The following is a 26,774-nucleotide window of genomic DNA, read 5'->3' on the forward strand; positions in this document are numbered from 1 at the left end:
CGCTGTGCTTCCCGATAAATGCACTTTGCTAATTAAAAAAAACAGTTAGTAGAGCGTGCGGCGCATAGCGAAGTCTTTGACGGTTAGCGAATGCCCGAAGGCCCCCAACGCCCCCAGCTCCCTCCCGGGTCCCGGTCCCTGCGCCCCGCGTGCGTGTGGACGCCGGCTGGCCGCGGTGTACCCGGTGGGGAGCCCGGGCTGCTGCCGACCTCACAGGGCCCCGCGAGGCTCGTGCGGCGCCTCTTCCGGCTCCATGTCCGCCTCCCCCGCGAGCTCCCCGTCGTCCTCCGGACCCGCTCTGGCGTCTTGCAGCTGCTGGTACTCCGACACCAGGTCGCGGATGTCGCTCTCGGCCTCGGCGAACTCGCCCACGTCCATGCCCTCGCTGGTGTACCAGTGCACGAACGCCCTCCGCCGGAACATGGCCGAGAAGCGCTCCGCCACGCGGCCGAGCAGCTCCTGCACGGCCGTGCTGTTGCCGATGAACGTGGCGGCCATGCTCAGCCCCGGGGGCGGGATGTCGCACACGGCCACCTTGACGTTGTTGGGGATCCACTCCACAAAGCAGCCGCTGTGCCGCGTCTGCACGCTGAGCATCTGCTCGTCCACCTCCCTGGTGGACATGCGGCCGCGGAAGATGCAGGCCACGGTCAGGTAGCGGCCGCGGCGCGGGTCGCAGGCGGCCATGGCGTTGCGCGCGTCGAACACCTGCTGCGTGAGCTCGGCCACCGTGAGCGCGCGGTACTGCCGGCCGCCGCGGCTGGTGAGCGGCGCGAAGCCGGGCGTGAAGAAGTGCAGGCGCGGGAAGGGCACCATGTTCACGGCCAGCTTGCGCAGGTCGGCGTTGAGCTGGCCCGGGAAGCGCAGCGACGTGGTGACGCCGCTCATGGTCAGGGACACCAGGTGGTTGAGGTCGCCGTAGCTGGGCGCGGCCAGCTTGAGCGTGCGCAGGCAGATGTCGTAGAGCGCCTCGTTGTCGATGCAGAAGCAGGCGTCGGCGTGCTGCGCCAGCGGCGGCAGGGACAGCGCGGCGTTGTAGGGCTCCACCACCGTGTCGGACACCTTGGGCGACGGCAGCACGCTGAAGGCGTTCACGATGCGGTCGGGGAAGTCCTCGCGGATCCTGCTCAGCAGCAGCGTGCCCATCCCGGAGCCCGTGCCGCCGCCCAGCGAGTGCACCAGCTGGAAGCCCTGCAGGCAGTCGCAGGCCTCGCTGGCGCTGCGCACGGCGTCCAGCACGCGCTCGGCCAGCTCGGCGCCCTCCGTGTAGTGGCCCTTGGCCCAGTTGTTGCCGGCCCCAGAGTTACCTGCGCCGAGGGAGGCCGCTTACCGGGCTGGTGGGGGCGGGGCCGGGGGGTACCACGAGGAGGCCCCTGCCCCTCCTCCCGAGGGACCCCTGCCCAGACAGCCTACCGTAGATGAAGCTGTCCGGATGGAAGAGCGCTCCCAGTTTGCTGGATCGGATGCTGTCCATCGTCCCGGGCTCCAGGTCCACCAGCAGCGCCCGCGGCACATACTTCTTACCTGTATAGAGAAGTAGGAAGAAGTCAGCAAACTGGTGTTTTTCTAGAAGTTAATGTTTCATCAAAACAGAACCTTGTGATCCCTGTCGGGAGAAAGGTATTTCTAAGAGAAAGATAGTACCCTTGACCGCAACAAGTGCACAGATCTGTAAGATCCTTTGGAAATACGTTATCCATCATTTTCCGTGCTGCTGTGTTGTCTCGCCAACGACCGAGACCCTGCCTCCGCTCGAAGTGATGCCAGTTTTCCTTTAGGATTTTCATCTAAACAGGAAGGTGGTGCTTGGGCAGCGGGGGTTAAGACATGTATCTAAACCACTCAGTGCCTTTTTCCCCGGGCCCTTGCCCCACCCCGGACCCGGGGACCTGCCAGTCTTAGGATCCCGCTGGACCTCCTGGACCTCACCCCGCCCAGGCTCCCGGGGCAGGCGAGCACCGCCAGCAGAGCACCGCATCCTACCATGGGCCTCGTTGTAGTACACGCTGATCCTCTCCAGCTGCAAGGCACAGTCCCCGCAGTAGCTCCCGGCCACGTCGATCCCGTGCTCCTCGCCAATCACCTCCCAGAACTGAAAGCAGCAGGAGGGAAGGTTCGTGTACGGAGGGACCCCAGAAAGGGGCAGGAGGGTACCCGTGAGCCAGCGGATTGACTGGAGCGACAGGAAGGGAGGGCTGCTGGGCCTGCCCTGAGGGGTCCCTCTGACCGCCCCTTCCCCAGACGCGCCTTCAGGCCTGATTTGTCAGTGCCCGCTCCACAGGGTAACTTGCTCTGGCTGCCACTAAACATGAACATGAAGACTGTGTTTTATACCCACCTGAACACCTTAAATAAAATGCCAACACACCAAATATTAAATTGGATTTTGCTCCTACTAAATGGAGGCTGTGGTAGACATTAAAGCTGTCATTTTACAACTCACATCAGACCGGGTATCTCTAATTTCACCTTCTAGTGCTTCAAGCTAGTACAGTATAGGTCCCATTAAATGAAAACAGACTGAATTCTTATCTGATCTCACAATAATATCTCCTTCACTTGGGGATTTATTTTCATGCAGTTTTCCAAAAAGCCCATAACTAGGACATCCGGGCCCAGGTTTTAGCCACGTGTGCTTTTCACGATCAGGTCAGCACACAAGTCCGATGACACACGGCTCTTCCGACTGTTCGAAACATATGACACTTTCAGTCACACGTACAGTATTTATTAATATAGCTGTGTGCAGAGCTCTTAACATGGAAAGTTTCTGAGATGGCCCCTTCCATTGCCCTAGAGAAGGACATATTCAAGTGCAATGAAAATATAGTCATTTATGTTAAAATCCCCCAGGGTGTTTTCCCAGCCATATCTTAGAAGTGATGGCCCTGCTCTGGCCATGGTCTCGTTAACCAGACTCTATTTTATAGTAAATTACCAGCACTGTTCAAGATCTGAAAGAATAAATTTGGGGCGCCTGGGTGGCTCGGTTGTTAAGTGTCTGCCTTCGGTTTGGATCATGATCCCAAGTCCTGGATCGAGCCCCGCATCGGGCTCCCTGCTCAGCAGGGAGCCTGCTTCTCCATCTCCCACTCCCCATGCTTATGTTGCCTCTCTCACTGTGTCTTCTATCAAGTGAATAAATAGAATCTTTTTTTTTAAATCCTCTTTTAGAAAAAGAGAATAGATAAGTTCTCTAACACCGCAAACTAAATGTCTCTCACAGTTCTTATGGCCCCAAATAATAAGTCATTAGGGCTCTAAGGACCAGACAACAGGATGCCAGAGGAAAAGCTAAGACCCTATCTGGACGCTGCACTTCCTCTCCCACGCCTCCCTCCCGATTATCTTCCCACTTCAGAGTGCCGGGGCTGGTGCCTCCCACTTCTCTCTGTGTTCCACTTAGGAACATCTCATCACCGCAGCACAGAAAGACAGCAACTTCTTTTCAAGCAGTGATATTCTTTGCCCCAGGTCTTAAACACCTAGTTTTAGTTTTTTAGACTAGTTTTTCAAAGCCGCCTTATTCCCAATAGCTGGAAGTTGGAAACAACCCATGTGTCCACTGACAGATGCGTGGATAAACAAAGTGTGGCCTGTCCTCGCAATGGACTGTTACTCAGCCGTGAAAAGGATGGGCATCTGGACACAGGCTGCAATGTGGCTGAGGCTTGAGGACATAATGCTCAGTGACACAAGCCAGACACAGAAGGGCAGATACTGTGTGATGTCACTTCTATGAGGCCCCTAGAAGAGTTCAGATTCGGGGGTCCCTGGGTGGCTGAGTAGGTTGGGCATTTGACTTTTGATTTTGGCTCAGGTCATGATCTTGGGGTCATGGGATAGAGCCCCGTGTTGGGCTCTGGGCTGGACCTGGAGCCTGCTAGAGCTTCTCTCTCCCTCTGCCTTTCCCCTCACAGCCCCATCTTCCACTCACACTCTCTAAATAAGTAAATAAATTTTTTAAAAATTCAAATTCTTAGACAGTAGAAGGATGGGTGCTAAGGGCTATGTGTGTGGGGGGGAATGAAGAGTTAGTATTTAATGGGGACAGAGTTTCAATTTTGCAAAAGGAAAGGCATTTTGGAGACTGGATGCAGAACATTGTGAAGATACTTAACCGTATTGAACTGTACACTAAAAAATGACGAAGATGATGAATTTTATGCTGTTGTTTCACAATTTTTAAAATATAATTTTTTAAAGATTTAACTATTGGGGCGCCTGGGTGGCTCAGTGGGTTAAAGCCTCTGCCTTCGGCTCAGGTCATGATCCCAGGGTCCTGGGATCGAGCCCCGCGTCGGCTGTCTGCTCAGCAGGGAGCCTGCTCCCTCCTCTCTCTCTGCCTATTTGTGATCTCTTTCTGTCAAATAAATTAATTAAATCTTTAAAAAAAAAAAACTTTAAAAAATTTAACTGTTAACTTTAACTTTAATTAAATTTAATGCAATTAAAACTTTTTAAAGATGTATTTATTTGTTTGTATTTATTTACTTTAGAGAGCGAGAGTCGCTGGGGGGGAGGGCAGAGGGAAAGAAGGTTTCGAGCAGATTCCCTGCCGAGTGCAGAGCCCACGTAGGGCTCCATCCCATGACCCATGAGATCATGACCTGAGTCAAAACCAAGAGTCGGATGCTCACCGACTGAGCCACCCAGGTGCCCCAGTGCAATTGCATTTTTAATGCCATTCCTACTAGTGAAATTTTGAAATGGCAAAGGGAACCATCAGATGACTGTTAACACAGTACAAGTGTGTAAAACTAGGGTTGAAATTTGGGTAGGAGATCTGTTGGGCTGTGTCATCTCTCAGTGTCAGCTGCTGAATCCGGCACCGCGTACAAAAATTTGGGTGGGGAGGAGACACACTCATGTATATTCCAGAGAGCGCATATTCATTATTTTGGTGACTACACCCTAAAACGTTTAGGGTTAGCTCTTTAGTCTCTGATAGCTTACTGAGTGGGTCAGATGTGGATCTCTTCAAACTTTGTAACATAAATAAGGGAGGGGATGGAAAGGCATCTTAGCGATATCATGTAAAAAGTTGCCCAATAGGGGTGCCTGGGTGGCTCAGGTCATGATCGCAGGGTCCTGGGATCGAGCCCCGCATCGGGCTCTCTGCTCAGCGGGACGCCTGCTTCCTCCTCTCTCTCTCTCTCTGCCTGCCTCTCTGCCTACTTGTGATCTCTCTCTGTCAAATAAATAAATAAATAAAATATTTTTTTTTAAAAGTTGCCCAACAAACTTTAGGAAACTGTTTTGGGACAAACTACTACCTTTCGATATGAAAGTTCATTGTTAAGATTGTGAAAATAAACAAGGTTCCCCCGTACGTGGCCTAAGTGGCATGGCGGTAAAATTGACATGAATTCGGTTAACCCTTGTAGCCTGTGCTACCTCCTGCGTCTCCTTCACCGTGGCCATCGGTCAATGAAGCCAAGCGTTCAGCGAGTGCATGCGATCTCCTGGGCTTGCTGCCCTCCCCGCTGACTGTGGATGTGTTCTTAGTTGGCTAGCCCCAGGGACCGTAAGAAAGCTAGTCCTAGTCATCAAACTTTCCTTACCTTGGCTCCGATCTGGTTCCCGCACTGGCCGATCTGAATGTGTACGATTTCACGCATCCTTGCGTCCAAGTGTAAGGTCTTCACGAACCGTCAGTCTCTGAGAGAGCCACCCTTGGCCGGTGGGAGCCCAACTCGACTCTGGTCACCTCAGTGAAGGGACCAGCTGAGCAAGCTGGTCCCAGTGTAACTGACCCAAGGGTGTGTCCACCACCCAGAGGCCCAGCCTCTACTCTCTTCTGCTCTCTGCCTGTCACCCTGGTGAAGGGGGTGTCTCTTCCTCTCCCAATACAGATTATTGCCTAGTCACTTCCTAGACTTCAAGACCAAAGACTGCCTTTATGCACAGAGCCTGGAGGTCTCACACCAGGTGTGGGCCAGGCTGTGGCAGACTCTGGGCTCCCGCACCGGCTCGGGACTCCCAGATGATGGGGCTCATGGAGTGACAACCAAGCCACAGCTCCCAGCTCGTGGGGCGACAGGACCACCTCCAGAGAGCACTCCCTGAGCCGGCCAGTTGTGTTATTAGGAACCCTCTGTCTAAACTCGCTGGCTGACAGATGAGGCCATGACATCCCAACGCGTGACGTGACTTCATCGTCACACGGCCTGTGAGACATCCCTCCCCGCTTTAGACCCGGCCATGGCTCCCGAGTCTTCAGCTCTGTTTCCTGAGGGGTGGTCTCACGGTCACTGGTAGCACTGAGCTGTCCTTTGGGGGAACATGGGTGGACAGTTTTTATTTTTATGTTGTCTACTTTCATGTTAATAGGAAAAAAATAATTAGCATTTATAATAGTAAAATGTTAATGAGAGGAAGTTTCCTTTGAACTTGGCCGAAGTTGTAAAGGCACGTGTGATTCTTCAGCATTTGGGAAGAAAGCTGTCAAGAGACAGAGTCTCAACTCCATGGCTCACTGTCAAGGCCTTTCCCAGCGTGGCCCCGCACTTCCCCTCCAGCCCCTTTCCCGGACTTTGGTCCTCAGAAAGCTGGTGTTGTCAGAGCCCCCGATGCCTCCACTCTGGGCCGTCAACAGGTTTGGAGCCACCTGCCTGTACCTTCGCACCAGCGTGGCTCTCCCCCTGCCCTACCTGCCAATTCTGCTCTTCCAGAAACAGAGTTTCTGCCCAGGCCAGGACCTCTCCCCTGAAGCCCCAGGACAGCGGGCCGCCACCCCAACAGGCACCTGCTTCTCCAGGCCTCTCTCCAGTGTTCGCCAAGCTCCCTGGGCCCCCACCCTCAGAACAGCTCCAGATAGGGACCTGCTGTGTGCCGAGCACACACTGGGAGCCAGGGATATGAAAATGAAGGAGACTGATGGGGACATGGGCCCCCAGGCTGTGGATTCAAAGGCAGGACTGCAGGCACTCGGACCTAAGTCCCTGGGCGCTCCCTCCCCTGACTCTGACCGAACAGCCGGGTGATGGCGGCTGAGGGGTCCGCCCTGCCCACCATCACCGTGAATGACAGGCAGCTCCTAAACCCTGTGCACTTTCCACAGGCCTGGTGAGGCCCAGGATGGGAGGTCAGTGACCCAGACCGGAAAGTCGCTAACTGCTCTGTAGTAGCCTTTTTACTGGAAAAGAGCCTCCACTTTTCCCAAAGGAGTTCAGGTACAGAGTGAAAGGCGCTGGAGTGTTCCTGCAGGAGAAAACCAACGTGGGGAGGAAGGACTTTGTCCCGTGGGCGCCAGCCCAGGGCTGCTCCTGTCCACTGTCCAGTGACCTCATGGGCCACATGCAGAACGAGAGCTCCACGTGAGCCTGGGTCGGGGACACAAGCAGGGTAGAAGTTGTCGTATAGGACACGACCAAGACAGCTGCGAAATTTGAGTATAGATCTTGTGGATTAAATAATCACATTGTATCCACATCGTATTTCCTGAATTTGATCATGGCTGGGTTACACAAGTGGAAATTCTTCTTTTCAAGGGATAGTAGGAAATATTCAGGGTCAACAGTCCCCTTGCCCGCAGCTTGCTGGCAAACCGTTGGGCAAGAACAGGAACAATGTGATGAATGTGGAGAGGCAGGTTAAGCAAATGCGGCAAAATTAATAATTGGTGCATCTTGTGGCAAAATGTTAACAATTGGTGCATCTTTGCAAACAGCAGTGGGAGACTGATACTCTTGCAACATCTCTGAGTTTGGAATGTTTTTCTACTCCAATCTGAATGACCACATGATTACACCTGCTTCTGGTCCAAACCCCCCACCCCACCCCACCCCACCCACGACCTTAAAGAGAAGAAAGTGTCAATTCAAGAGGAAGAAATGTGCATGTACCTAGCAGGATTTTTTTCACAAGTTAAATAAATACATACACAGAATAAACCTTTCAGCTTCCATGACAGTCACCCCCTCACCCCATCCCTACCTCCACCTCTTTGCTCTTCCCTCTGGCCCCTCACCTGCCCTCCCAACACCCCCACTGCCCGGCTTGTCAGATGCGAAACTCCGGGACAGCCCCTCTGCTGTGCCCCACGAGCCCAGGACTGCCCACAGCAGCATCCTGGGTGGGAGTCCCAGGCTGGTGCCAGAACCTAGTTTACAACTACCACACGGGGCTCCCCGTGTTTGCTAATTATGAATCCTCACGCCTTCTCTCCCCGAGGCCCGGGAGCTGCCCGTGTCCTTTCACCTTTGCGTCCCCAAAGTGCCTGATACAGGAGAGGGCCTCGGGGAATTGCTGGGTGCGCACCCGTAGCTGCGCCAGGCCGAGCAGCCTTGCTCAGGATGGCAAGTTTTTTTAAAGCCAAGAATGTATTTATTCACGAGTGTGCCCTGACGGGTGGGGAGGGGGGCATGGTGCCTGAGGACTTTTTTCTCTGGCCCCTAAGAGGAGGTCCAGGCTGAAGGTATAAACTGTTCCAAGAAAGCTGGATGTCGGGAACGGACTACAGATGGGGCGACGATGTGAGCTCTTACCGGGAGCCGCGGCTGGCTGGGCTGCTGAAAAGGGCATTTTTGACCTTCCTGTGTTCATTCTTTGCTGTATGAGCGGGATCTAGTGTGTTGGGGGTCCCCCGCCCCCCGCCAAACCTCCACCCTGGAGCACATTCCTCTTGGTCATCTTAGTTTGCTCAGGGAGGGAAAGGGCCAGATTTCCAGATGGGCGCTTAAAAGGTTTTTCTGTTAATGGGGCAGTTGGAAAAAAAAAAAAAAAAAGGTGGAGGGGGAAGAGAGGAGAGGAACCCTGTTTGCTTTGATTCCCGGCTCCACGGGCAATGTTGACTCAGTCTGGGTGGCTGTCCACTGTGAGGGGCGGGACAGGTCTGGGCAAGGAGGCTTAGCAGCCCCAGCCACTCAGGGAGGCCCACCTCCTCCCGAAACTTGAATTTTCCCAGCTGTCAAATGGGATGATGGCCCTGAGTCCCAGGCTTGCTGGGAAGACAGAGCATGCCAGGGGTGAGCCCCCGATACCCCTTTGCAGGCAGTGTTTTTCACATGGGCTTTGCAGGACGGAAGCAGATATGTGGACAGCCCCACTCACTGGATACCTAGGAACCTACCGTGTGTCAGAGCCCAGAGTGCTGTGCTTGGGCATCGGAACTGTGCGGACAGAGCAGAGGGGCAAGTAATGGGTCCGCACCATCTCTAGTCTGTTGTCCTCATTTACCAAGGGACCTGCTCCCCGGAGGAAGGAGCTCTCCTCTGCCCGCCAACTTAGCACAAGCCAGGGCAGTGCTGGAGGTACGTGCCTTTCCTAGACCCAGAGAAATGGTCCCTTTCCGGGGCGCAGGTAAACTGACCCTTGAGAGACCGGCCTTCTTCAGGGTCTGTTCTCAGCCAGGCTGGTGACCCCAACCCTGAACTGCAACAAGGAATTAGAGGTGGCCACCTGTGATGAGTGGTAAACTCCTTTTCTCTCCACGAGGAAAGACCGTGGCAGAGGCAGGTTGGGAATGAGTGCTCAGGGCTGATTTAGTGAGCACTGCCCAAGAAGGCAGAGGGCAGGAGCGAGAGCTTCCCTGAGTGGGCATGATGCTGCACGATGAGGACACCGGGATGAGGAAGAAGGACAACCAGGCTCACCCTTTACAGAAACACCGTCTCTCCCCTGGCGGGCCGTGGCCGTCCATCTATGAGAAGACGGTGGGAGCGAGCCTTTTCCTGCACGACACTTGGCTCTATTATGGGAACAGGAGGAAGATGATAAGGAAAACCAAGTGTCACCCAGAAACCCGAGATCGGCTGCTTGCAGACTTCCTCCAGAAGATGTCCCTCAGTGGTCAGACGGAGCTCCCCCACCTCCACTGGGCAAATGAAATATAATTACGAGAAAAACAGAGGACTCAGAGATTTCATTGATTTCATCCGCCCCTGATTCTTCTACTTCTGAGTGCACCGAAGTTCCTTGAATAACTCAGAGAAGATTGTTGAATTATAGTGTTTGCCTGTGATTCAGAAGCAGAAATTTTTCCAAATGTCTTAGCAAGAAACTGACATCTGAGGGGCCATTATGAGTGAGTCAGCGGGTGTGGGCAGACCATCAGATGAGCTGAGCTCTACTCTCGTGTACTCTGCCCCGCTGTTCTCTTACTGTACAAGAAAGTTCTGGGAGGATGAGTAAGTAAGTGCAGGAGCAAAGACCTCGGAAGGTGTTGCTGGTTTTCCCTAAGCAGAGCTGCCTGGCCACGCGCAGGTCAGAGCCCAACCCCGGCCGCAGTGCTCTGTCCCACCCCCAACACGTGGACCCGCTGGGCTGCCCTCCTCTACTTCCCAGCCAATGTGTGAATGCTGTGCCCCCTCTGCGGGACACCGAGAGTCCGCGTCCCAGGCGCGGCATCTCTGGTTTGCAGGAGGAGCGCGCACGCGCACAAGCTCGAGTGCGCACCACTGCCCGCGCAGGGCTGATGGGACGCATTAACCTTTTCCACCGCATCTCTCCCATCTCCCAAAGTGTGCGGCTCCTGATAAGCAATGTGCTGTGGCGGGAACAGAGATAAGCAGAGTAATGGTTCACTACCTGGAGCTGAAATCAAACATAAATATATACTTTTTGAAGCCCGGTGTTTGTCCAAGAAACCCCTGTTGTAAAGTCTCAGAAATCCATCTGTTTACCCGACAAATATTGGCTGAGTACTATTTGGGGGCTCCAGGGACCTTGGAGGAGTGGGAGGTTTGGGCCCCGCACCCCAGGGACACAGTGCAGGACAGAACCACCCCCTTCCAGTTGGCCTTTGCCAAGTTCTCAGTCATCTCACACGCACTGCCCCCTCGGGCCTGCTCTTGAGCAAGGCGATGGCTCTCTCCTTTGTGCAGTGGAGTCTAAGTTTTGGGGAGGGAAAGGGCAAGCTCAGATCCCAGGATAACATGGCAGAACCAGAGACAATCACAGGTCCTCAGACCCTGACATTGAGAGGTTCACGCCGAGGAGTCAAGAAGTGGGCTGACCAGACGGCCTCCAGCTGGATGTCCAAGGTGTCTGGAGTGCTCAGTCTGTAAGTGCGTCGGTCCCCTAGCCCCACCTCCCAGGTATGTGGCCCCACCTGTCCACTCTCCCTGCCCCTCTGGGAGCATCCCTGCCAGCTCTCCCGTCTGTGACCACGGGAGCCCCTACAGCATCCCCCTGGCTCACCCGGCCTCCTTCCATTTGTCCCTCCCCGTGGTCACCAGAGGGATTGCATGAAACAAAACTCAGACCTTGTCCACTGCCTCCTGGGGAATGAGCTGTGCCCAGGATAAAACCAAACCTCTCCGCCCTCTTGCCACAGCAGATGTGTGGTTGTTCAGACCTCTGATAGGAAGACACCTGTCAAGGGCACACAGAGGGGGCGAAGGAGAGCCAGATGCAGGCCTACCCTAGGGAGGAAGGGAGAGAGAGGTGGGCAGAATAGGGCAGGCAGTGTGCGAAGTACGGCCTGGATTGTAAAGCTCCAAGCTGTGGTTCCCTACAGTTGCGAGGTCTGGGAGGGACATTTAGGGTCCTGTTTGCTCTACAGTGACTTTCCTGCCTACCTGCTGGCCAGCCACCTCCGCTGCTGTGCCCCCCACCGGCTTCTTCCAGCTGATCATGCTTACCCTTGTGTGTGTGTGTTTCAAAGCCTTCGCATACATTCTTCCTTTTGTTTTAAAAGTCCAGCACTTTCCATGGCTATGTCTTCATCATTCAATCCCAACCCCTTGGAAATGTATAAGAATTGTCCCTGACACACCTGCATCCCAGTGTCTAGCAGTAACATCCCCCATAGCTCAGCTGTGGAAAGAGCCCAGATGTCCCTCAACAGGTGAATGGAGAAAGATGTGGTATATGGGGTGCCTGGGTGGCTCGGTCGGTTGGGCATCTGCCTTCAGCTCAGGTTGTGATCCCAGGGTCCTGGGTTCGAGCACCGCATCGGGCTCCCTGCTCAGTGAGAAGCCTGCTTCTCAGGCTCCCTCTGCCACTCCTCCTGCTTGTGCTCTCTCGCTCTGTCAAGTAAATAATTAAAATCTTAAAAAAAAAGAAAAGAAAAGAAAATACGGTGTGTACACACACACACAATGGAATATTATGCAGCCATCCATAAAATGAAATCTTGCCATTTGCAATGACGTGGATGGAACTACAGGGCATTACGCTGAGTGAAATAAGTCCGTCAGAGAAAGACAATTATCATATGATCTCTCTGATATGAGGAAGATGAGTGACAGGGCGGGGGGGTGGTTGTGGGAGGTAAGGAGGGGAAAAATGAAACAAGATGGTATTGGGAGGGAGACAAGCCATAAGAGACTCTTAATCTCATGAAAAAAACTGAGGGTTGCTGGGGGCAGGGAGGGATGGGGTGGCGGGTGGTGGACACTGGGGAGGGCATGTGCTATGGTGAGCGCTGTGACCTGTGTAGGACTGATGATTCACAGACCTGGACCCCTGGGGCAAATAATACACTATATGTTAATAATTAAAAAACTAGACTAGAATTAAAATAAAATATATATATAAGTTTAAAAAAGTAACAGGGAAACAGGTGAATTAGTTTTAAATATGTTATATGTTATTTAACCCAATAAACACCAAATATGATCTTAATATGTAATAAATTAACAGTAATAGTAAATCAATAATGAAATAATTATGTAAACAAACAAAAAGAACTGTCCCAGACCAAACTCCCCAGAGGGTGGTCTGTCCCCAGCATTGCTCTGTGGGACTCAGCACTGCTGTGTCCCCAGGCCTGGGACAGTGGTCGAACACAAACTGGGAGCTCAACCAGTGTCGGCCAACCACCCGACTGGAGAGAGCAAGCGGATTTGACCCGGTGAATGCCCAAGACCCCTCTGGTCATGGGCCGCTCCTGATGGCCATATGTGACCTGCCCAGCAACTCTGATGCATTCTCAAGGTGTGGCTGTGGGTCAGCCCCTCAAATGTGACCCAGGCAGCCACGTTTCCTCCCAAGCAGACGTGTGCAGCCGGGAGAGGCTGTGGTGATGATGACATTCAGGGACAGTGGCAGGAGAGGCTGCATGTGCCCCTCACTACCCCACTGAAAGGCCTCGGCCACAAAGGCGTCTGGGAAGTGACAGGAGCGCGGCTGGAGAGGGGCTGCAGCCGGCAAGGAAGCCACGGTGCCCAGCAAAACCAGACTTGTCAGTGTCCACCAAAACAAACGCGCTATCCAGGATGTGGCCAAACTCAGGAGTGTGGAATAATAGGAAATGTGTGCGGCTTGGCGGGTGGGAGCCAGACAACATGGCACAGCAGGAGGAAAGAAAGGATTTGGAGGCAGCTCCACAATAAATGAATACTCATCTCGTGTTCTTCTTCTTCGGGGTGAGAGAGGGGCCAGCCCTGGTCTGACCGTGGGGTCTGCATACTCTTTGCCTCAACGAGGGGGGAGATAACCCTTATTTTTAGAAATGAATTTTTGTGTTGGGGCATTGGGTCACACGTTTGCCAGGAGACTTTATGGGGTGAAGAGAAAAGGACTGACACCTGCCCCCCACAGGCCTCCTGTCCGCGGACGGCAGGTCCCTGGAGCCTGTCTTCCCACCCGTCACACAGGGTGAGAGCCTCCCACCTCACCTCCACAGGGTCGTGCCAGGGATCAAACAAGGACAGACATTTCCCAGAGTGGACCGTCTTCCAGAATGTCATGACCTCTGCCTTTAAGCCCCATCAGGGAGCAGGGATGACCCGGTTATATCCAGGAAGATAGACCTCGGGCACCCTTGTGTGTGTGTTTCAAAGCCTTCGCATACATTCTTCCTTTTGTTTTAAAAGTCCAGCACTTTCCATGGCTATGGCCCAGAGAGACAACTTTGTCATGGTTTTGGGAGAGCCTCTGAGCTCTTGGACGTCTGCTCGAGGCCGCTCCAGACTCGTCGCTGCTGGCCTAGAGGAGCTGAGAGGGCAGTGCCAGGAGCCAGGAGCCAGGCGCAGGCCCCGGGGGCCTCGGAGATGAGGGGGGCTTGGGGCCCTGCCCTGAGCCTCCTCCAGCCCTGGGCCCGAGAAGAAGGGTAAGTCATTATCTTCAAAATGCCATTGGGCTGGGGAGTCCGGTGGTTCTGCTCTGAGGAGAGCAGGGCCTGAAGGAAAACTCCACTGGGCCTGGGGCAGGGGTTGGGGCATCTGGTTCAAACAGGTTCCCTGGCATGTCCTTCCTTCCTTGTGGTCCCCAGGAACCTTGCAAGTTTGCCTATGAGCCCTCACCTGGCCCCCGGGCCATGTGCGCTGGGCCGCCAGCCCTCGGTGCGTCTGAAGGGCTGAAACTTGTGTTGGGTTGTGTCCATGGTCATCCCCTTGACGGAACACTTTTAGGAACCTCTGCTGAAAGGAATCCACCCACACCCCCCTGTGCCCGTAACCCCCGAAGGGACGCAGCCAGCCTGCTCAGAGAGTGGTCAGCTAGGCCAACAGGCTCCCACGGACCACAGCCAAGTTCAGAGGGAGAAAGAGCCTGTGGTCCTTGGGTCTGGGCCATCACAGGGGCTGCAGACGCCGAGTGATCACATCAGACCTCACTTCCTTCTTGCCTTGAAAGTTGTGGTTTTAAAAGTCCGGACTCCCTCCCCCTCCCGGTGCCCTGTTTTCCATCATTTCCTGGGTGTGAGTTGCTTCTGTGTCATGAAGATCCTGGTAAGCCACCACCGGTGGGCTCCGGAGGTCCTACATATTACCAGTCTGAGAACATCCCTGCCTGTTAAAGGGTTGAATGCTTCCTGACCTTCTTACCTACAATGTCGTGATGTATAAGAAATGTTTATTTGGTCATTCAGATGATCACAATATATTTTTCATACATATTTGGTCTTTGTCCACAGTTTATGGCTCGGAAGTCCCTAAACCCTTGGAATTTTGAAAGTGGTTAAGGGCGATAAAGATGGGGAGATGGGGTTTGGGTGTTTTGTTGGTTGGTTGGTTGGTGGGTGGTTTTTTGTTTGTTTGTTTGTTTTTCAAGATTTTATGTATTTATTTGACAACGAGAGAGACATAGTGAGAGAGGGAACACAAGCAGGGGGAGTGGGAGAGGAAGAAGCAGGCTTCCCAACAGAGCAGGGAACCCGATGTGGGGCTGGATCCCTGGATCCCAGGACCATGACCTGAGCCAAAGGCAGCCACTCAATGACTGAGCCACCCAGGTGCCCCTGTTTGCTTTTTTCTTAAGCAGGCTCCACGTCCAGCCTGGAGCCCAGTGGGGCATGAACTCATGACCCTGAGATTAAGCCCTGAGCTCAGATCAAGAGTCTGAGGCTCAACACACTGAGCCCCCAGGGTGCCCCAAATTGTCTTTTGTTATATTGATAGAAGCTACTTTGTACCCTACACAAGACGGGCGCTGGTAACCCAGACGGCCCACTGTATGGTTAGTGGGTTACAATTTCTGATCCCTTTAAGCCCCCAACCTCCTCTGAGGAGGGGAAGGGCCCCCGGAAAGGGCCTCGAGGCCCCACAGCCTTCCACGTTCCTCGCCTTAGTTCAGTGGCTGTTGATTCTTATCCTTTCATGCTCCGGTAAGTGTGAGTATCTCCCCGAGTTCTGTGAGCCGCTCGGGCAGATTAACTGACTATAAGGAGGGGGTCTTTGGAACCCCCAGCCTGTAATAGATCGGTCACAGGTGACAACCTGGGGCTCACAACCGGCCTCTGATGTGGGGGTGGTCTTGTAGGAAGGCGCTGTGGGGTCTGGAGCCGGACAGTCTGGACTGCGCTGAAATCTCCGCCCGCCAGCTCGTATCTGAGAATTGCTGGGTATTCGGGGCCGAGGGGAGGGGACCCACGTCTCATGCTGGCACTGGGTCAGGGAACCTTTAAAGACCGCCCCTCTGTCTGACCCCAGGCCGCAGCAGCCGAGGGAGCAGTCAAGCCCAGCAAAGAATTTGCAGGGCCTGGAACAAGCTGAGAGTGTGGGCCTGGGGCAGGCCCGCGTCCGTGCTGAGCCTGGGGCCTTCTGAGCACAGGGCTGGGGGTGGGGAGCGCCCAGGGCATCTTCAGAACAGCCAGTTCTCCCAGTGGCTGTGTGAGTTGTGTCCGGGGTGGGGGGCGAGAATTCCTGTCCCCATTCAAAGGCAAATGGGACATCCTGATGCAAGGGAAGGGGACAGGGGTCCGGCACTTGAGACGGCGACAGGGCGCGAAGAAGAGCAGGTGTCTGGTCACTAGACGTCTCTCCTGCCCCACAGATGGATCGTTCAGATAAAGTTGATCTCTGCTAATAACCCTCATTCTGGGAAAGACCTGATTTAGCTCCTTCTGTGGAGCTGGGGGAGGCACAAAGTTTCTCTTGAGCCCGCAGGGTGTCAACTGCCTTCAGCTCTGAATGCGCTTCATGCCAGAGCAGCTGTCAGTCAGGTGACCCGCCCTCGGCCCCTGCGGTGGAAAAACTTGTAAGTCAGCACATTTCCCCCCAATATTAGGGATGTGGCCTCGGACCTCACAGCCTAGCCGTTGCAGGGGAAGTGCTGAGTGAGCCCTCCCCATCCCTCTGTTTGCCTTGTTGTAGAACACCTGACTGGCCTTTGCACCATCTGGACCGTGACAGTCTGGGGGTCCAGGAGGATCCGAAACAATATTTGTCACCCATGGTGTTGTCACTACTCTGTTCTCAAGCAATGATAGGCTTTTAGCTTCTTCTTCAGTGGGAACCAGAAGTCCCCCTTTCAGGGAGACCCCCACCGGGGACATGAGAGGGTCAGCCATGGCTTCCTTCCCCACGTGGGTGACCTGACTCACCTTAGTTGACATGATGTGGAAGGGGAAGTCTGTCCACATATCTCACACCCAGAGCAGAGCAAAAGGCTCTTAGCCAGGCCAGGGGCACCTGATGGGGCAAGTCCACCTCTACGGGCCTGGATTTAGTGCCCCCCCACTTCACCCCACCCTGCCTCCCCACGCCCAGCTCAAACTTGAGTGTTTCCTTGGCTCTTCAGGAGCAGGACTACATTTCTGGACTGGTAAAGCGGGGCCAGGTCTTTGCCAGACCGGCCTCTCAGCACTGCTGGGGTCCTGGGGCCTTCTCAGCCCTCCCGAGGGTGCTCATGGAAATGGCAGGGAGCCCATGGGCCTTTCCATTCCGGATTGCCAGCTTGGCTCAGGCAGAGGAGGGGCCGCAGGAAGGCGTGGATGCCCATTCACTCAGTGGAGAGCCGAGCAAGGTCATTTGAGGACCCCACGCTCGTGAGGACCCTGGAACCCAATGCCTGGATCTTGCCTTCCAGGAAGAAGGAGGCTGTGTCCAACCTGCTCGGGTGACTGCCCCTCACGAGGAGCAAGAGGGAGGGAGGAAGACACTGTCAGGTCATAAGACCAAGGCCTGGGGGACCCACTTCTGCTTTTGGTTCCCCTTTTGCCCATACCGTATTTTGTTAGCGGGAAAGCTTTTCAAGCATCTTTGGGGGCTGGAATGTAGAAACAATTATTTATGAGCCATGAAATCCTCCCTAAGCGGCCTTTTCTAGACGGGTCCCCCCTTCCCGCGCTGCGGCGGGTGAGTCCCTCTCCAGGAAGCGCCTGGGCCTTGGGGAAATGGGGCCCAGAAAGCCAGGCGAGGGGCCGGGGACCTCCAGGGCGGGGCGGCCGGCCAGCAGGTGCAGGGCGCGGGCGGCGGGCGGGGTCAGGGTCACGCCGGCGGCCGGCTCCGCCCCGGGGGTGGGTCACCGGGCGCGGCCACCTTAAGGCCCGGGCGGGGCGGGGCGGGCGCAGCGCGAGGCCGGCGGGCGGGGAGCCATGGCGTCGTCTGGGCCGCTGCTGCTGGTGCTGCTCGTGCCGCTGGCCGCCGCGCGGGCCGGGCCCTACTTCCTCCCGGGCCGGGGCTGCCGCCTGCCCCTGCGGGGGGACCAGCTGTCGGGGCTGGGGCGCAGGTGGGCTGCGGGCGGGCCGGCCCCACGGGGGTCTCCTGGGGGCCCTGCCGCCTCCCCGGGGCTCCAGGAGCCTGGCGCCCTGCCTCCCTTGACCTTTGAGGGTCAAATCGGGCCGCTGTGTTGGGGGGCACTCTCTCTCTTTACGTTCGTCGGGTTGGACCAGCCTGGCCTGGGGCCTTTGGGGCGTTGCTGGGGGAGCAGTGTGGTTCCTGCATTTGGGGGTGCCCTGCCTCCTTCACGTCCTGGGGTCGTGCCCTGCCTCCTTCACTGGGCTCCCCTGGTGATTCCCGCGCTCATCCCCCGCCCTCATCTTGGGGGAAGGGAGTGGGCACTGATTGTGTTGGCGCTGATCTCTTCCCAGGACCTATCCCCGGCCACACGAGTACCTGTCCCCATCCGACCTGCCCAAGAGCTGGGACTGGCGCAACGTGAACGGGGTCAACTACGCCAGTGCCACCAGGAACCAGCATATCCCCCAGTACTGTGGCTCCTGCTGGGCCCACGGCAGCACCAGTGCCATGGCAGGTAGGCTGGGGTCCGCAGCCCCTCCTGACTGTGGGCTGCCAAGGCCGGTCCGGACGGCCTCCTGGGCGGCACAGGAGGCCACTGCGGCTGTGATTCTGTGCGGGGAGTTTCTGTGCTGGGACTGGGCATGCGGTGGGAGGTGTCTGAGCCGGTCAGGCCTCGGGGAGCTGACCTGTGCCCCTGCCGCTCCTCCCCAGGCAGGGAAGGCCAGAGTGACTGATACAAGCAGGATCCTGTTTCCATCACACAGGGTGGGCCTGCTTGGGACCTGAAACCTGGTGATAATGTGGCTCGTGGGTGCCTTTTCTGTCCCCAGAGCTTGTGACCCCCCTCCCCGCATTTGGGATCAAAACAGAAATCCAGCCTCACTCACCACCCCACCCCCCCCCCCCCCCCCCCCCCCCGCCCGGGATGCGCTCAAGTAAGTGAAACTGCTTTCCAGCAGCACTTAATATGTGAGCTGCAGGCCTGTCCTGGGCGTGGGATACTGAGCAAGGCTGGCTGGTTTTCTCATCTGGCCCTGAGCCGTCTGGCCACAGTGAGGGGAGGCCTTGGGAGAGGAGGGAGGAGAGACGTCACCCAACCTCAGGCCTTCGATCAGTCCCAAGCTGGCCTGGTAGCGTATGGGAGGGGCTCTGCCATCTCCAGTGGCTGCCCAGGGGTCCCGGAGCCTGCAGTGGCACTGGCTGTGCAGTGCAGAAGGGACTGTCTGGGAATCTGGTCCCAGGAGGGCAGGGGCCCACTGCCTCCTCCCTGGTGGGTAGCTCACTGGGCAGGCCTGGTGTCGTCACGTGAAGTGGGTTAAGAACAGGGTGTCTCTGTAGAAGCCTCTGAGCTGCCCTGTGACTGTTCCCATTTTGCAGACGAGGGAGCTGAGGTCCCTGGCCAGGGGCTCAGGAGACTTGGCCACGATGGGAGGTATAACCCAGGAGGCTGGACTTTGGGCCAGGACCTCTTTTGGACTGTCTTTAGGTTGAGCAGAGGGTGGGGTCTGGACTCCAGGAGTGGCCAGCTGTAGCTGGGGTGCCCAGTGGGGTCTCCCCTTGGGGACTGGTAAGCAGACTGAGGCCCCCATTTTATGGTGTGAGAGCCCTTGAGGGAGGCTGGGGATGCCGGCTGCCTGAGATGCAGATGGACCGGGGTCCCTGAAGGGTGTGGAGTTAGAGGCTGAACCACCGAAGCCACTGGGAGACCTCGGGCCCGGCGGGCTGACAGGGGTGTGGGCAAGCCTTGAGGCAGAGGGTCAGGGCACAGGCTGGGCCAGGCATGGCGCTCACAGTGAGGAACTGAAAGAGGGCCTTTGTGGCATCCCTAAGGGTGGGGGATGGAGGGAAAGGCCGAGAAGGTCACGAGGGCGGGCCCGGACCTTGTTCCCTTTCTGGATGGTCAGCCCTCCCGCGTTTCTGGAATGGACTCTCTCTTGGGCAGACAACTGCTTCTCTCCTCTTTCTCCTCGAACCCCTAACTTTCTCCCTGAGCAGCAGGGCCCTGCTTCCTCTTTCCCTGAGAAAAAAGACGCCCCCGAGAGGGGACTTCCACGGGCAGTGGCCCAGCTGCCACCTGACGCAGCTGCTCCCGGCCCACCTTCCGTCCTGTCCCCGGGTGTCCGGCACCCAAACCCCTGGCCCCGTGCCCTGTGCTGGGCCCCGGGTGTCACTGTGAACAAGTGTGTGGGGGCTTCAAGCCTGCGCCCCCTCCAGCTGGACTCCTGGGAGGGTATCTGCAGCCCCTTCTTCCCTCCTTGAGCCCACTCCAGCCTTGCTCCCCCTCCCGCTCTGTGGGCACCATCCTGCCAAGGTCACCTGCGGGGGTCGCCCTGCGAACAGGGCAGTGGTCCCCCGAAGGCCTCGGCCTCATCACCTGTGCTCCATCATCCGTCTGTGACACCCTTTCTCGGCCCTTTCTCTCGGCACTGCGGTCTCCTCCTGCCTCCGGGCCGTCCCCCACATCGCTGTGCCCACTCCTCACCCTCCTAGTTGTACTTCTGTGCGTCAGGGTCCCCCGGACTTGGCCTTCAGGGGCACCCCTTCTTTACACCAGCTGCCCGCTCTCCCTCTACTCAGACACCTGACTCCTCAAACCCCAGGCTTTCCGCCCTTGCTGGGTTCAGCAAGTCAGGACCCCAGCCTTCCCAGGACCCACACAGAAGCCTCGCCTTTGCCCCTGAGGCAATCCTGGGCCAGACCGGGTCAGCTGTACCTTCCAAGTGTGTTCTGCAGCCCCGTCGCTGCACCCCCACTCTGGAGCCCTGGCTCCCGCACCTGACCCTGCCCTGCCTGCTCCGCCCACTCCCTCGCCCCCCACCGTCCCCTCCGCTGGACGCAGCCTGCTGAACCCCAGGTCGGAGTGCGCTGCTGTTCCACTTGGAACCCTCTTGAGATTTCGGGCAGGTAAAACCCAGAATGCTCACCTGACCTACGAGAGCCCCTGTAAGCTGGCCCCTATCCAGTGTTGGGACCCTGCGCCTCAAGGCTCTGACGGTCTCACTGGGCGCCAGGTGCCGGCGTGGGGAATGGCCTCGTGTGTGGCAGAGTGGAGCGGAGCGGGAACGGGACGGGTGCGGAGGGGCTTCCCTTGTGTTCGGGCCACGTAAGGAGCATATTAAACCCTCGGTGGCTGGGTCGGGCAGGGATTGGATACGTGATTCAGGCGTGGACAGGGAGGCCAGCAGAGGGTGGGGAGTGGGCTCCCCGGAGGCATGGGGCATCCGAGGGCAGATGCGCCCCAGGAGCCCAGAGCAGGACGTGCTTCCGGGGGATGGAGTGGCCCCACTGCCCGCCGCTGCTGGGGGAGGGGTGGGCGGAGGAGCCCTGGTTGGGGAAGCAGGGGTCAGCGCTGGCAGCTTCATGGGAGGAGAGGGGAGGCCAGTGAGGTGGGCTGGGCCTCAGGGAGAACGGGTCTGGGAACGGAGAACCGGAGGGCTGTCGGGAGCCTCACTACGCAGCGGACAACTCCCGTGTCGGGACGGGGGTGCATGTGGGACGTGCAGGGGCTCTTTGCTGCTGTTCCGAGGCTGGCAGGTCCACACGTGTGTGCAAGTGCTGATGTGGGAGAGAGAGACCTGGGTCCACGTGGGCCTAGGGTTGGGGTCAGGATCAGGCCACCTGTCGTCCCAGGAGGTGGGGTGGGGACCCAGAAAGCCCGTTGGCCGGCGGAGAGAGGAGGGGCCTGTCATTGAGTTTTCCAGTGACTTTTGGGGGTGAGGGGCTGGGCGAGGTGAGAGGGGTCGCTGTGGGTCCCTGAGAGAGCCAGGCAGCAGGGGCCTGCAGTCAGCGTGTCACAAGCATCTCCCAGGATGGGGGGACACCCCTGCGTGGCCACAGCGTGTAAGGAGACCCGGACCAGTGGAGGTGAAGCGTTTGGAAATGGCTGTGGGAGAAGGGGCTGGTGCCAGGCCTTGTGCGGAGTAGAGGGTGAGTGTGGAGATCCTCCCTTGGGGAAGCTGCCAAGGAGGCGACCTCCGGGGGAGGGAGTCAGCAGCCAGGGCCGTTTGTGCCCTCAGTGGGGCCACTGATACGTACTGAGCACCTGCAGTAGGCACAGGAGCTGCGGCTGGGACCGAGTGCTGCAGGAGACGAACACGGGGATCTCTGGGGGGAGGGGGTTAGCAGGTGACATGGTGTCAGCACAGCTGGGGAGGGCCTGAGAGATGTGGGGGTGGGGGGTGCAGAGGCTGGTGACCTGCAGCCAGCAAAAGGGTGTCTGCAGGAAGGGGCTTTCTAGGCCAAGGAGCGGCCAGGAGACAGGGAGGAAGGTGCAGCGGGTGGCAGGAGCCTTGCTGGGATTGCTGGGGTGTTCCAGAAGGCCGGGCCGGGCGTGGGGGGAGGGCTGGTCAGAGAAGCAGGAGTGGAGCCACAGGAACACCGGCGTCTGGAGCACCCCGCCAGGACGTGGGCGAGTTGGGGGAGCTGGGGGTTGCTGCTGGTGTGGGGAGTGCCCCAGGAGCCAGGACCGTCCTGTTTCTGGCTTGGTCTTTGGACCCGCAGCTCTCGTCCTGCCGGCTCTTCTGCAGGTGCTTCCTGGGCACGTGCAGCTGGACAGACAGACCCAGCCCTGCCCTCGTGGCAGCCAGGCAGGCAGGGTAGGCAGACATACCTGTGCCTGGAGGGGCCGGGGAGGCCCCTGGAGCGCCGAGACTCCCGAGCCTGGGTCGAAGCCCCCGGCGGGCAGGCTGACCAGGCGCGGTTGCTGTCCTCGCAGACCGGATCAACATCAAGAGAAAGGGGGCGTGGCCCTCCACCCTGCTGTCCGTGCAGCACGTCCTGGACTGCGCCAACGCGGGCTCCTGCAGGGGGGGCAACGACCTGCCGGTGTGGAGGTACGCCCACGAGCACGGCATCCCGGACGAGACCTGCAACAACTACCAGGCTAAGGACCAGGGTAGGCCCTGCCCGTCCCGCACGTCCTCCTCCTGGGGAAAGTGGGGCTGGGGGGCGGGGGGAGGGCTGGATAGAGGTTGGAGCCGCCCGCCCCCAGTGGGGCAGGGAGAGCAGGCAGGTGCGGCGCCTGCAGTCCTTGTTGGGAAGTCCGGCCGAAGACTTGGAGCGGGTGTCTCCAGCCTGTGCCCCCTGTGGCCAGCACCGGCCATGGCATTTGGGTTCTACCATGCTGGTGTTTCGGTGGTTTCCCAAAATGGGCCCTTGTCAAGGCAAGAGTATATTTTCTAGGAGTGGGTGAGGATGGCAGGCCAGCAGCTAGGTAGATGGAAGCCTGCGGGCGCTGCTGAAACCTGGGATCGGCCTGCCACCCTGGCCTGGGCCGTGCACATGTGAGTGCACTTGGAGTGGAGGGTTCTGTGTGGGCCAGCAGAGCCCTGGCCTGGAGTCTTGGAAGTTGGCACAGTCCTTCTAGGCTGCTCCCCTTGGAAACCAAAGGAAAGAAAGTCCAAACCCCAAACCTGTAATTGGCAGTTTGAAGTCACCTGTCCCTGTCTGAGTGCCCTCTTGGCCAGAGCAGAGAGCTGGGGTGAGCCCCGTGGGCCGTCGAGAGCAGTGTTGGAGGAACCGGAGCTCGGGGGGCTCTTCACCCCAACTCTCTCCTTCTACTGAAGGCTGAGCTCCAACAGCCCCCTGTGCCTTCTCAATGCCTGAGCAGGCTCTAGGCGCCATCACACACCCACAGGGTGCCCCCGCCTTGCCTCTAGACCATACTGGCCAGCCAGAAAGAATTCCCCCAGACTGGTTGGGTGAGTCTTGTTGAAGTGGTAAACACAACGAGGGTCAGAGAAGCAAGGAGAGGCCAGATGAAGGGGAAGTCTGCAGAATTGGGAATCAGGTGGTCCCCGGGGCCATGCCTTGACCTGCACTAGTCTCGTCTGGCCTAGAACCCCTGTAACCCATGTGACAGGACCAGGTGCGACTGAGCAAATGGCTGTTGGCAATACACGGTCTTGCCTCCGATATCAGCAAATGTGGCCACATAGCCATCCCTTTCCAGTTGTATTGGGCACAGGGCATTTGGTGTCCCAGGGACAAATGAAACCAGCAGCTTCGTCCTCAAGGAGTCTGATGTCCTGGGGGCGGACTCTGGACAGATGGGAAATTGTAACAAGTCGGTACCCCAAGAGTGGTAAAAAGGCAGGATGGGGGCTGTCAAGGGCCTGGGAAGGATGCAGGGGATGGTCTTACAGAACTAAGAGCCTCCCCCCCCTTTTTTTTCTTAAAGATTTTATTTATTTATTTGACAGAGAGAGAGCACAAGTAGGCAGAGCGGCAGACTGAGGGAGAGGGAGAAGCAAGCTTCCAGCTGAGCAGAGAGCCTGATGCGGGGCTCGAACCGAGAACCAAGAACATGACCTGAGCCAAAGGCAGCCACTTAACAGACTGAGCCACCGAGGCGCCCCCCGCCCTTTTTAGCCTAATTCTTAATACCTCCCCACATTAAAAAAAAGAAAACTGCTTATTTTTTTTTTTCCTCTAAATGTATTGGCCTGTTCACTAGGCAGCAATACCATTATCTTCTTGAAAACTAGTAATTACACTCTTTTCAGCTATGGAGTCTTGTGAAAAGACCCGTTCTTGGCCTTTAAAGGAAAAGAAAGGAAGCTAACTTTTGAGTGCCTACTAGGTGCCCATGGCTGTGTGTCTGTCTTTCCTGCGGGGAGAAGGGCTCTTCACAACCGTCTCACAGCCGGACGGAGCGCCCTTTGGCAGCCCCCGATGGCGAGATGATTGCTGTAATTAGTGACATCGGCAGGGACGCCTGGGTGGCTCAGTTGGTTGAGCAGCTGCCTTCAGCTCGGGTTGTGATCCCAGGGTCCTGGGATAAGGGTTCCACGTCGGACTCCTTGCTCAGAGGGGAGCCTGCTTCTCTCTCTGCCTCTGCCTGCTTCTGCTCTGACAAATAAGTAAAACCTTAAAAAAAAGAAATGGGCCAAGTGGAGAGAGGGTTGGGACGTGGGTCTTTGTGACAGTGGCCTCATGCGGACTTTGCCTGCTGTCCCCCCAGAATGCAACAAGTTCAACCAGTGTGGAACATGCACGGAATTTAAGGAGTGCCACTACATCCAGAACTACACGCTCTGGAAAGTGGGTGACTACGGCTCCCTCTCCGGCAGGAAGAAGATGATGGCGGAAATCTATGCCAACGGCCCCATCAGGTAAAAGGGGGGGTGGGGGGGCTGCGGCCGGGTCCCTGAGGCCCCTTTCCTGGCCCGGCTTCACCGTCTGCAGGAAAGCTGGCACTCACTGGACGGTAGCAAGGTGGCGCACTCACACACACATGCACACGCACGAGGGAAGGACAGCGTGAGTTCAGGCAGGATGGTCCCCACGCACGGTCCCAGGCGGCCCCCCAGGACTGTCAGTCAGGGGCTAAGTTCTCCCCACCAAGGTGCTAACCCTTCAACGCCTCGCGCTCAGCTGCGGTATCATGGCCACGGAGAAGATGGTGAACTACACGGGAGGCATCTACGCAGAGTACCAGGATCAGGCCTACATAAACCATGTCATTTCTGTGGTCGGCTGGGGCGTCAGCGATGGCACGGAGTACTGGGTTGTCCGGAATTCGTGGGGGGAACCGTGGGTAAGATGTTCGCTGATACCCCCCTCCCACCAATCCCCAGCTTTTACTGGCTTTCCAGTCGAGAACCATGGCCCTGAGCAAAGGGACTGTTCACGCTGGCCCACGGGCAGCGCTGGTGACATCGGGGGCAGGGAGGGCGGCTGTCACCGTCCTAGAGGTCACGTCCTAGAGGTCACGATGTGTGTAGCCGTCTGGCGCCAGTGGCTCCTCCCTGTCCCTGTCCCCGCCCCCCATTCCCCCACCCCATGGCTACCAACAGTGTCTGCAGACACTGCCGAGTGTCTCCTGGGGGCCCCCGCCCTGGCTGCGGAGTGGCTGTTCTGGAACTTTCAGTTCAGCTCCAGTGATGCTTTGCAACTGTCTCGTCCTTTCTGCTGTCAGTCTCGGCTCTCCTCACTAACAGTGTCGAGTTTTTTCAGAAATACTTTTGAGTTGGGTCGCAAGTCTGGGGGAGATAAATTAATTGCCAGAATATTCATTTCTAAGACTCAGTATTAACCATTAACGGCTTGAGACACAGAAATTCATTACTCTAAAGTGGGGGAGAGTGATTAATGCCGAAGTGATAAAATGTCTGTATTCCTGATGAAAGGACTAGACACCGGGGATGTCTGCAGGTAGTCAAGTCAACTGGCCCAAAGAGTCCGCATTCTGGCTACACTCACTTGCTTCTGGCTCATAGGGCCGGGCACCCTGCTTGTTACATATTAAACCAAGTAAAAGTATTTCACAGGAGGTATTTCTGAGCCGGGTCCCGCACAGGGACAGGAGCAGCTGAGCAGGTGTCAGGCCTGAGGCTGTGAGGGCGGAGGGTCAACGTGCGTGTGGACAGCAGGAGCCGCGGGAGACGGGGGTGGACAGCTAACGTGTGATCCCTCTTCCCACAGGGGGAGCACGGCTGGATGAGGATCGTGACCAGCACCTATAAAGATGGGCAGGGCGCCAGTTACAACCTCGCTGTCGAGGACTCCTGTACGTTTGGGGACCCCATCGTTTAAGGGACAGGTCTCCCCAGAAGAGCAGTGTTATCGTGAACCATAATCGGGGGTCCTGTCGCTCTGGGCACTGGGTTAGTTCCACCACGGTCTGAAGGGACTAGGGACTGGCATCAAACGTGTCTGACGGCTGGTCGTGGCCCTGTGCGCCAAGAAGGGCACAGCCTGCTGCGGCACCGGCCGGGAGTGCACTCCTGGGAAAGAGTCTGCAGTGGGACGGCTGAGAGCCCCGTGCTGGCCGCTGCCCTGCCCCAGAGTGTCTGCCTGGCCACGGTGTGATCCTCAAGGCCATAACGATGTGACTGCCAAGCTCCTCCGTCCCTGATATGGTGTTTTCTGTCTGGCAGCTGTGGTCCGTGGTGTGGTGCAGAAGGACAGACTTCTCACCAGTTC

General features: G+C 57.0%; 2 protein-coding genes across 3 annotated transcripts; one reads left to right on the forward strand and one right to left on the reverse strand.

Moving 5' to 3' along the window:
- Positions 1–206: 206 nt before the first annotated feature.
- Positions 207–5,927, reverse strand: TUBB1 (tubulin beta 1 class VI). Of its 2 annotated transcripts, XM_032878883.1 has the most exons (4): positions 5,565–5,927; positions 1,984–2,092; positions 1,414–1,524; positions 207–1,307 (listed from the first exon to the last, which is right to left on the reverse strand). In XM_032878883.1, exons 1-4 carry the CDS (start codon positions 5,619–5,621, stop codon positions 211–213), a joined length of 1,374 nt encoding a protein of 457 aa, XP_032734774.1. In that variant the 5' UTR covers positions 5,622–5,927; the 3' UTR covers positions 207–210. The 2 variants fall into 2 exon arrangements, with proteins under 2 accessions (XP_032734774.1, XP_032734775.1); XM_032878884.1 differs by lacking the exons at positions 1,984–2,092; positions 5,565–5,927 and adding an exon at positions 1,681–1,762.
- Positions 5,928–17,667: 11,740 nt separating this feature from the next.
- Positions 17,668–26,535, forward strand: CTSZ (cathepsin Z). The gene is made up of 6 exons (XM_032878885.1): positions 17,668–17,838; positions 18,200–18,363; positions 22,564–22,743; positions 24,811–24,961; positions 25,224–25,386; positions 26,274–26,535. The coding sequence occupies exons 1-6, from the start codon at positions 17,705–17,707 to the stop codon at positions 26,382–26,384; spliced, it is 903 nt and encodes a 300-aa protein (XP_032734776.1). The 5' UTR covers positions 17,668–17,704; the 3' UTR covers positions 26,385–26,535.
- The last annotated feature ends 239 nt before the right edge of the window (positions 26,536–26,774 follow it).

This window comes from Lontra canadensis, unplaced genomic scaffold, assembly GCF_010015895.1.
Source record: "Lontra canadensis isolate GAN:19392208 unplaced genomic scaffold, GSC_riverotter_1.0 scaffold65, whole genome shotgun sequence".
NCBI classification, from domain to species: domain Eukaryota; kingdom Metazoa; phylum Chordata; class Mammalia; order Carnivora; family Mustelidae; genus Lontra; species Lontra canadensis.